A 12,055-nucleotide genomic window follows, 5' to 3' on the forward strand; every position below is an offset into this window, starting at 1 on the left:
ATACAAAACTTATGTATATAACAGATTATTGCTCAATTTATCAATAAAAATTGTAGGCTCCTGCAATTTAACATCTTCAGCAATTGTTTTCAGCTTTAAATAATGATTGACTTTGCCGAAAAATCATATATATGTAAATTTTAAATCGACCGAAATGGTGTGATATAATGAGTCTGGCGCTTAACACCTTTTTGCGAAAAGCAAATATAAAATCAATGTAAAAAGCAAATAGCTAAGTCATTTAGCTACCAGTTAATTGCAAGAATGCTCATGAACTTTTGTTTTTATTGGAAAACTTTTACATTGTTATACAAAATAATTTTAAACCTCTTTATAAAATCAGTATATTTTCAGATCGCATAGAAAAAATATATTAAATATCATATCCTTGAAAAAATTAGACAAGAATTCTCTGACCTTTCGTAAGTGGATGGCGATAAAAACACCTGGCCAAACTTGCCCGATCGCAAGAATGGCCTATACGCAATATCCCTGTTTTTTGAATATTTTACTAAAAAAATCGACCAAAATTTTATTTTAACCATCAAATTTTCACTAGACCTGCTTTATGTTAATTAATGAGATAATCATAGGTGATATATAGTATTTTAATTGAAATATTACAAGCAAAACTCAAAAAAAATCGGTTTTAGCACATTTTAAAAAAAAATGCCTTTTTTCAAAAATAGTAGGCCTTGGAAATTGGACGTCTTCAGCAATTATTTTCAGCATAAAATAACAATGAACTTTGCCGAAGAAACCATACACCTAAACTGCCATTTGACCGAAATGGCATATGAGTCATTTATGCGAATAACACTAAAATATATCACTACATCTCAAAACGTCGGCCTCATTGAAAGGATTATTTTCGCAAAAGACATCAAACGTCTATCTCTTCATTCGGAAGAACTATAGGTTGTTTCCGCGTTTTTTCGATCCTGCCCCAGTGTGCGGCACCAACCATTGCAATGCCTTTGATGAACTTTGTTGCTCTTAGTTTTGCTCCGTTCCCACGTTGGCGTACAAAGGGTCGAATTCTGATCTTAGAATGTCTCAGGACAACCATTTCTTGATTAAGAACATTTGTTGGGAACAAAATTTAAATACCTGAATTTTCCCAGTCCCTCGTCAACTCTTAGTTATAGTAATTTTGGACATTCCCTAACATATTTATTCCACTGTGCGATGCCGTCTGACGGTTGGCGTTTACCGCAAAGTAGGATAATGAGACGTACCAATTTATGTACAGTTTCATCTGAGTTCGTTTAAACTATCAAGCTTTGATTCGTGATAGAGAGCATTGCAGTCATTTGCATTTCAATAAGCCACTTGCAAGGCAGCCGAGAAAATGTTTGGCGAGTAATATAAATTTGGAGTTTATATCACTTGATTTTTCACATTATGATTCCTTCAAGCTTCTTTCCACGTAGTTGGCGAATCGAGGAATGATCATTCAATACAGAAAATTTCAAGTTGCTGTGATCTTTTGCTTTGTTGTTAATTTCAAATTTTTTAACCCATAAAGTAGGGTGATTTACGGCTTCGGCACCGTTCGACTATTATCGGCAACCAAAATTCAAACGCCAAATACATAGTATCTTTCTTTCAAAACATACCAATGAAAACATTCAGATGATTCATTGTGCTGTCAGCTTCCCACTGACAAGATTTCCGAGATAAAACAAACAATACCGCCAGAGACGTGATCAATTCAAATGAATTCGCCTCAAAATGCGGCTGGTTTGGATCGATCTGGCGATGAGAGTCACCTGCAGTTCTTATGGGAAAGCTGCCGAAACGAGGCTGTCGACAATAATCACACTGACAAGACCGGTTCGAAGCGTTGTAAAAACGTTTCAAAAAAAGATTTTAAAAATTCTGTCCGTGTAAATCTATAGAGGATTTAGCAGCACAGAAATGTAAACAGACAAACACGTAGTTTGTCTGCTGATGTCCGAGAAAATTGCAAAAGATGTGCGGCATCTGAATAGACTGAAAAGAATAAGTAAATTCCTCTAGTTCTGCATTATTTTAGTCTTACTTGTACTAAAATTAAGAACTCCTCGAATAGTAGTCTTCGAATCAATGAATGCTTCCAATCCAATTTGAAATAATTTGCATAAAGTTTTGCACTCTACAATGTTATGATCCACCCAAGAATTTTTAAGAGTATAGATCTTTACATCTATAAGCACAATCACTAATCTGTTTAAGACATATAAACGCTCATAAGTCGAATAAGATTAAAGATACCACCTGCGCAGTTTATTCAGTATGACAGGTCATCCAAGATCATTCAGATATATAGAACTTAAGATCTACTAAAGCAATAATTGATTCTTTGACGCTTTTAAAGCGATTTATGCTTAATGGACTGATGGGAGGTGTTGAGTTCAACGGACATTCCGCATATAACAACTTCCTTGAATATATATCTTTAGATCAACGTGCGTAAGAAGTAACATTTTGGAACATGGTTGTGAACTATTGATAATCGAGTAGGTAGTATTTAATGCTTTGATAGTGACGCTTACTCTTACGGGGGCGAATGATGCGATCGGGATAAATCGTGTAAGTTGCGTCGTTCCCGTAGTGCAGTGGAATATTGTTGCGGATCGTGTTTGATATTTTGATTGTGTCGTTTGCTCTTTCAGGAGTAAGCAATGAACACTTGTTCGACGTACAATGCGATTATCGAATAATATCGCGAATCTGGTTAGGCGTGAATATATCATGGATTACATCACCAACCAAAGGTGAATCCCAGATCTTTACCTTATCCCACTACCCTATCATTCTTTTCATGACAACTGCTGATATGCAGAGGTATACTCGGTCTCTGGTAACAATGATTATCTATCTTGCTCCTTCCCCGATGACCTTGAGGATGTGGCTACCGCCGTTATTGACTTTTAATTTTTGAACTATCGATTTGTGCATATTGAGTCTCATTCATTAAAGCTCTTCAAAGACTGTTTTTCGTATTTTTATGACAATTCAAGCAAAAATGCCGAATGCTGTGTGATTTGTATTTAACAGGCTACTTCATAAGTTTTGAGTGTGAGAACAGATATCACGTGGGAAACATCACTGTATTAGGTCATGGTATTAATCGAGAGACTTTTACGCCTTTTGGTCGCCCTCTTTACATCTCGGTTGAGGCGTATCTATACTACGAAAAGGCCTGTTTCACATCAGTGGACAGCAGCGTTTTCTGATCTTACTAATTATTTTGACACCACTGCATTTTAGTTGAACTGCTTGGAGGTCGATTCTGTAATTCTATTTGAAGTCTTCCACACAGAAAGAAACATCCATGAAAATTTCAGCCTAAAATCATGCACATAAAGGGAATGTCAGATTTGTCGCAAATTTATATGACACATCGTGTAATATTACATCAACATCATGTAAATTTATGCGAATTGTCGCGTAATCGGTTAGAGCCTATGCTAGATTACTGGATATATAGCAGAAACTTACATGATGCCATTGTAATTTTACATGGATTCTTTCTGTGCGGTACGCAGGCACTACTCGGCATATTCTCCACCAGCTCTTCATTTCGTAGGGAGCCAGATTCTTTTCTTGGCACTTTTGATTCACTTAGGGAGTGGGGTTTTTGAAAGCTTCTAGGCACACACACAGCTAAAGATATGTTGTAAATTTCAGTTTATTTTCATGCACATATTTGGAGCATCAAAATAAACTGAAATGTTAACGACAAATCGCTTATTTTTTCAATCGAATACACTTTAAATTTACACGATCATGTAGCATTCAAGCATCTTTAGCTGAAAATTAAACGTAATGCTGTAACTATTGATGATTTTGAATAACTTTTACTATACTCTTCTGTTTACGCTACATTGATATTTCAATATTTTTATCTGCACATCTGGCCACAATATGCGTGGTATTTGGAGTGTCGTTTACAAAAATAACAACCACCACCTTCCAGCAGTGTTGATAGACTCACACTCAAATCTCAATCAAAACGCTCTCCCGTGAGAGCAAAATCATTAGAGATCTGCTTCGCAAATCTCACGCTTGAGATTTTGATGCAAAATCAACTCAATCAACTCAAACCGTAAAAAATGATTCAGTTGCAAAACCCGGCAAAAACTCGTGAAACCGGAATGTTGTTGTTTACGTTAGAAAGGATTACTACAATTTTACCAGACTAGCAAGAAATTATTGCCGTGTGTCAGTAAACTGTTGGAATACGAGACAATGAGTCAAAAAGGTGAGCCAACTCATCCATGATTTTTTGACTGCTGAGTTGCGTGATTGACAACTCACGCATGAAAAATCTCAAGCGTGAATTGTGAGAAATTGAGTTTTTCACAACACTGCCTTCCAGTTCATTTTTTTTTCGTACGCTAATGTTTTGCGCTGGAAGTAGCTTGTCTGAATCTGTAACCTTTCACAGAAGGTTTCAATAATTGTACCCTTCGATCAACCAGGGCTAGCTTAGGTAGCAGCTTAGGAAGCTGCGATCAAAAGAGATTCACACACTCATCCAATGTACCAAGTACAAAACGCTCAAAAGACCGGTACTCCTCTACGGGCATGAAACGTGAACGAGGTGTATCTGCAAGCATTTGGGATTTTCGAACACCGGGTGCTTAGGACGGTCTTTGACGGTGTGCAGGAAAGCGGTGTAGGGCAGCGAAGGATGAACCATGAGCTTACCCAACTCTACGGCGAAGCCAGAATGTACAAGGCTGCCAAAGCTGGAAGGATATGATGGGCAGGGCATGCTACAATAATGCCGGACATCAACCTTGTAAAGATTGCGCTCGCTTTCGATCCGGTTGGTACAAGAAGGCGTGCAACGCAGCGAGATAAATGGGCGGATCGAGTGCGCAACGATATGGCGATCGTGGGACAGAACGGAGGATGGAGAAATCCGGCCACGAACCGAGTATTGTGGCGTGAAATGGTTGATTCAGTGTTATCTGTTTGGATGTTATATAAATAAACTAAATGAAAATAAAGGGGCCTGCCTTCGCTGAGATGTTAGTTTCTATGAAGGGTGTAAGTAGCAGGACTTATTTATCACATTCGATTTTTATTAATCTTTGAGGCATCAAAACAATAGTTGCACAGAAATCGATACTTCATTAACCTTTCAGTCGTCGCGCGGTTTATCACCATAAAAATCACCACGCAGATGCTATGTAGGATAAGCGAGGTTTTTTTCCAACAGGGTTGTACAGAATACAACAGCGCGACGACTGAAGTGTTAACTATCAATGGAAATGGATTGATGCGTCATGTACTAAGCGTAAAGTGAATACTGGAATTACATAATAATGGCCGCTGTATATGATCTGAACAAAAGAAGAAGGTTTCCTGACCTACGTACCTAAAAAAGCAAGTTCAATCAACAAACTTCACTCAATAAAAATATATACCATGCCCACACAGTTACGGATCACCCACAGTGACGGATCACTTTGGCGTTCAACATCGGATAACTCGCTCAAAACATAAACGTTGATCTAAAACTTATTTTTCCCATGTTATACTATTTCTCTTCTACCATTTGTAATGTTAAGCACAACATTCAACCACTAAATAACGGTGTATTTGACAAATGTTTAGTTGATACCACACAGCTATCATTATATGGTCGTTTTCTGTAAGAAGTGCCGTCAGCATTCATAAGCCCCCACAGGTGGTAAAATTCAAATGTTATACTATAAAACATGCTCGTTCGTTTCGATTTAGTATGAATTCATCTTTGGAAAACATTTTTCTCGATTGTTGATTCTAAATACCGAACATTAGCACTTCTAACTAGTGATCCATAATATGGACCAGCAAATGATTGTTTACCACGGTTATGGATCACTTCCAAATAATGTATATTTCTGCCATTTTAAGCATTGGATTCGACATTTTCAGGCAATAGCACTAAGGATAAAACTAATAAGACAACAAGGTTTGTAAATTTCATGTTTTAGCAGACAAAAATGGGTGAAAAACTTGGTGTGGAGCGAAAACAGTACATGCCTCACTTACTACAATGCAATATCACAACAAAAATTGCATTTTACCCTTGTTTCCAGCTCTAACACAGCTATTTTTGCAGTAATATGTGACATATTGATAACTATCGCCAAATCATGGAATACAGATGCATTGAGTTAAAAATCTCTTGAATTTGCGCACTGATCCGTAATATGACACAATTTGATCCATAATATGAAAATTGATCCATGATATGGTTTTCAGAAACCGATACAATTTTTAATTTTTATGCAATCCTATGTAAATATTGCACTCAAAACAGTTTACTAACCGAAGTACCAATTTGAAACGATTCAATTCGTGCTTTTAAATTACAATTTTACGTTTTCCATGTCGTTTTATTGAATTTTATAGGTTGGACTCCACACTATTTGATCCATAACTGTGGGGTCATGGTATACCTTCCTGTGTCATAACTGATTGGTAAATTCTGTCCATTAAGTTAGCTGAGCTAGGGTTATTTCGTTTTATATTCCAATTTTTCCCGTCTTTCTGCTATGAAGGTCTTTGTAACGGTCGGTCTACAACCTATAACCTTTAACCTTTTAGTGTCGATAACGAAATAAAAAGTGTCTGCAATAGTTGATTGTAGATTAAAGAATTCATGCACCGTGATTGAGGTATATTTCAAGATATAACTTTCACAGAAGAGAACTTCGTATTCAAACGATGAATACAAGATGCCGCTCAAGACAAACTTGTCTTATGGAAGAGGAGGGAGTCAAGCAGAAGATAGCCCATCACAAAACGTAGGTTTTACTGGTCGGTCGGTCGGTCTACAACCTATAACCTTTAACCTTTTAGTGTCGATAACGAAATAAAAAGTGTCTGCAATAGTTGGTTGTAGATTAAAGAATTCATGCACCGTGATTGAGGTATATTTTAAGATATAACTTTCACAGAAGAGAACTTCGTATTCAACCGATGAATACAAGATGCCGCTCAAGACAAACTTGTCTTATGGAAGAGGAGGGAGTCAAGCAGAAGATAGCCCATCACAAAACGTAGGTTTTACTGGTCAGCAGCCACAAAATAGTCTTGCATGCCGAAATCACCCTTGATACTTGACGGGACGGCTACAAACCTGAAGTCTTCTTCCACGCGGAATTGAAGGACTGACGTGACCGAGCAATATTGGGATAACGATTCCGGTATAACTTTCAAGGCTATGTCGGTTTGGGCCAGTGATCGCAAAAAATGTTCCGGCAAATGGTAGTCATGTTGCCAGTGACCCGAAGGCTACCCTTCGCCACGTTGCAGGATGGGCTTAGGAGATCTTTCATCACCGGGAATTACTTCGTGATGATAGATAGTCCGTCGTGAGCCATTCCGATTAGTTGAGTCATCTGCTTAAGCCGTTGGGTCACCAGTGAACCTGTAGCCAACCTCTAGTCAGAATCGTTTACTGACCTCGACACTTCACCGGCTAGTAACGCAGCAAGAATTGGTACCGTAACTGGTTTCGGGAAATAATTATTCCGAATTCCGTGTGGCACTTACTTAGAAAAATCGCCAATTTTTGGTCATCGAGGTTCCAAAAAGCCGGTAAAGTCGTTGTTGGAAAGTTTCAAAACTTCGGAAAGATTCAGCCGCTTATTGTTAAATCGAGTTGTCAACGAGCACCGGATTCACGTACGTAGTAATTGGAACAAGAAGTAGTGCTGGTCAGCACAATAGCAGTCCCCACGAAGTAATCCCAAGAAGTAGTTTCAGTTGGATCAGCTGGAGGCCAAAAGGTTCACAAAAAAAGTAATTAACTGAAAGCTTTCTTTTCCAATTTACCATTTTTCCATGAGTGCATCGTATAGTAAGCACGAAGATTTTTGCCATGGGAAGTCGACAAAATGAGGTTGGTCCATTTCGCATATAGGCCCAAGAACATTCATCCTAGCTCAAATCTGAAAGATTTCAGTGCCCTGGATTACGAAACTTAAGAGCCTTGGCAGCGTCCATTTATTACGTAACGCTAAAACTGGAAATTTTTGCCACAACTCCCCCCCTCCGTAACGCTTTTTGTATGAATTTTTTTTTTGTATGACTTGTAACGCTTGAACCTACTTCCCCCCTCCCCTAGAGCGTTACGTAATTTGTGGATGCCGCCTTGTGAATAGCACAGTTGTGTTAGACGCTTCTTCCAGGAATTTGATCCAACATTTTGCAACCCAAAACAGAAAAGCTTGTTTTAATGTTTATTGGTATTTTGATGTCATCATAACAAATGTTGCAGCATGACAGTGAAAGAAAGTTATAAAGATAGATTTAAGTTAAACATCATTGCTCTGTTAGACTATTATATTTTCACATTTTCAAATGTGAACAATGTTTAACCTAAAGTCAAATAAGATGTATATTGTTTTCTTATTGTATATTGTTCATCTGTGGAACAATATATTAAATTTTAAGTGAGAGACGTTTATCTCACTTGTGTTCATTGATTTATTTCTCTTCTGTTTTTCCTTGTTTGAATTTTTGAATTCTTGTTTGTTTATAACCTAAAAATCGCATATCCACGTACATAAAATGACTTACTCTAAATTCATGGAACTGAATTTCCCCATCATTCAAACGTCCAGTAAATCATCCGGTAGAACGTTCTCTGTTTACACACGCCAAGTTGCATTCAGTAAGCGAATAAATTAAACACCGTAAATTATGGTAAACTGTCACATCACAGAGGACGCCATTCTTTCTTCTAAACTCGACCGCAAATTGGCACATGTGTTGGCATTCAGCGTGATGTCGCCCTTCGAGGAATAGCTCCGAGCAATTAATATTGGTTGAATGCACCACAGCGTCTCCAAAGATTACATATGTTTGGAGCAGCTTCGCGGATTCGATTTCATTACACCCGAAGAAGCGACTTAAGTCGCTTTCTCAAGCATGCGAAGTCTTTGCCATTAGACAGTTTGCGCAAAAAGCAAGTACAGTTGAGCAGAAAAATTAGCCATAATGAAAAATAAACATTTTTCTTATGTATGCAAATCAGCTGGGAGGTGAATTGCCACACACGATCTTTCCTGCCTTATTCGATGATGGTGATGATGTGTTGAACGTCTCGATGGTTTAAATAATTAACGGGGACCGACCGCAGCGTTTTTCGCACTTTTAAGTCACGCGCTCTCCGATCGAAATATGGCACATCTGAGCAGAGGCAAAAAGGAAACTCTACTCCAGTCATAACTCACGGGCGAAATTGTGAACATGTTTTCTCCCGCAGTTGGGATAAATGCAATTAGTAACGACCACAGGAAGTGGCACAAGGCATCCATCGTACACAAAAGTCTAGCTTCAGTGAGAGATTCAGAAAGAAGTAGGGTAGATGTGCCAATTATAGTACCAGCTGTGAGGAGAAAGATATTGTTCTATTAAAATAAAACTGCCAATACATAAATGAATGATAAAACTATTTGTTTTTGTTGATAACAGGGTCTTGATAAGAACGTTCGTGCAATACTCTTCGAAAAACAAACATTTCTAAATACTGCATCACGCATTTGTCACCTTCTTAGCAGTTTGTTAAATGATACTCGTACCGAAATTTACTTCAACTGATGAATGTTTGTTATCTATTAACTGCCAAAAACAAATTTAGATGACAACAAATTAAGCATTCAAATTCAATATTGTATGTTGAAAATCGTTTTAAATCCACAATTACGATAACTGGTACAAAAAGTGTTTAGGGGCTCAAAAGTAAAGAGCTTTAAGAGACATTTTGGTCGGTTTTGAGCTGAATGTACTAAGTAATGTTTTCAAGCTTTCCAACTATATTTTTATGTTTTAGAAACGCGGTAAAACCTGTTTTTAATAAATACTGATGACTTGTTACATCCATAATTGGTACACCTACCCTAATCGTCGTACCTGAATGCACTCTCGTACTAACTATAAAAACTAAACGAACGACGATCATACACCAACTGGGAAACTAATAAACTTTTCGCATCTCTTTCTTTTCGCCCATCCAGGTCCCGTGATTGGCAACTTCTCCGACGAGGAGTCGAACGGAAATTCAATCTCGCAGGAAAATTCCATCGAATATCCGCTGCAGCGAGACGAAGTGCAAACTGCCAACAAAGGCGAGCGGAACCATGTGACGCAAAGTGAGTGTTTCGAGTTCAGAATACTTCTTCTACCTTTACATTGCATATTGGTTGTCGTTGTATCTCGGTGAGGTATCACTCGTAAATAGATCAATGGGTACTTCTTTGAAGCTAAATCAAATTGTGCTTGGGCGCCCGTCAGGACGTTCCCATTAGATAAATGATCTATATTAGCATTAGTCAAACACATTATGCTAAATTGACTCAATAAACCTGCTTTCTTTAAGGTGTAATATTTGTTATAGAGTCGACTCTCACACATCTCGATGTTCTACATCTCGTTATCTCTTCCTATGTCGATGAGTCCCTTCAATCTGCATACATTTTTACTCTTCATATCTCCATATCCCCATTATTTCGATATCTCCCTATCTTGATGTGATTTTGATTTTCGATTTTCTCTCCGTATATTGATTAGTCCATTATCAATGGTTATTGGACTAGAATTTAGAGAATAAAAAAATATGCGTACACGAAAAAAACTTTGTTTTTGATTTTTCTGGCAACGGAGTGATTATCGATCTAGTGTTCATTTGAAATTTGTTCTTTGTCGCAAACTCTTTCTATCTCGATGGTCCCTTCGATATCGAGATGTGGAGGGTTTACTGTATTAGGTTTCTAATCCGTTGTGCTCATAAGACTTTAAAATAACAAACAATATCTATATATGTTAGAACAAGCCTGCATATTAGAAAGTTGCAAGTGTTGAATTATTTGTCATCCTCCAAAGAACACTTTGAAATGATCATGGTTCTGTAAACTTCACACTGATAAAGTTGGCAGAACAAAACAAGCCGTTTTACCCATTAGCGTAACTTGAGCCTAATATTAGAGGGGGCTTGGAACCCTGATCATCAATGATTTCCTCAAGCATAATGTTTGTTTTGCCTGTAAGTTTCAATTTTCTAGAGGGGGCTTGAGATTTTCTAGGGTGGGCTTTAGACCCCCTAGCCCCCCCCCCGTATTTACGCAATGATTTTACCAGAGATGGCATCATGGGGCTGTTTGATATTAATGTCATACATTTCTCGGATATTATTGACATCAGGACCTATCGCGACGCAATCCTCGATTCGGGCCACTACCTTGTGATGGTTAAAGAACACATAAGAACAACATTCGATACTGACGCCCGCAATTCAGTTGGTTCAACGAAGAGCGGTAAGCGATTTTACACTAGAAGAATGCACCCGGGCGATGATACTGCAGCAAGGTACCCACAACCAGAAGCGGAAACTGCAAACCCATCTGTTTCAGGATAAAAACCATCGCCTGGAAGAGCTTGGGATTTTGGAGATGGAGGCAGCAGTATCGTTCTCAATAAACGAGTAAGCTCTATAAGAAACTCAAAGCATTCCGCAAAGGCATTGTAACGCGATCCGGAATGTTCCGGGTTACGGATAAAGGTGTCTAGACGTACGAACGTAAGGTGTTTGAAAGGTGGTAACAGTACTACAATGAACATCTGAATGGCGCATAGGTAGACCACCACGGCAGCAGAAGGACTGATTTTACCGCCACGGCAGATGATAAGTGAATAAAAGATGCGATCAAATAGCTCAAGAGCAACACAGCTGCTTGAAAGGATGATATTGTTGTGTGGTAAATTTCACCCTCGTAGCTGTACCATGTACAAAACGCCGATAAGAGCTAGAGCTAGAAGTTTTTAAAAGACGTGTGCCTCAGACGATCTTTGGTGGAGTGAACGGTGAGTGAAGTTTCCAGAAAGTCGACAATGCTGTAAGGGTAAGAGGGGTGGAGCACGTTGTGAGAATGCCGGGCAACAACGGTGTTTACCTTTTATACGGCACGTGTAAGACAAAGACAACGATTTAGGAATTTTACCAAGTGAAGCAGGATCTTAAAAGTTTGGGACGATTGAGAAATTCGAGGCAAGCAGCCATGAACGG

The 12,055-nt window shown here is 38.4% G+C and overlaps 1 protein-coding gene across 1 annotated transcript in view; it reads left to right on the forward strand.

Moving 5' to 3' along the window:
• LOC5575443 (discoidin domain-containing receptor 2) overlaps nt 1-12,055 on the forward strand; it is a 918,178-nt gene that overhangs the window by 703,985 nt on the left and 202,138 nt on the right. The window contains 1 exon segment of the mRNA XM_021844675.1: nt 10,011-10,145. Within this exon segment, the coding sequence (XP_021700367.1) occupies nt 10,011-10,145 (135 nt within the window).

The sequence above is a fragment of the Aedes aegypti genome, chromosome 2 (genome assembly GCF_002204515.2).
Source record: "Aedes aegypti strain LVP_AGWG chromosome 2, AaegL5.0 Primary Assembly, whole genome shotgun sequence".
NCBI classification, from domain to species: Eukaryota; Metazoa; Arthropoda; class Insecta; order Diptera; family Culicidae; genus Aedes; species Aedes aegypti.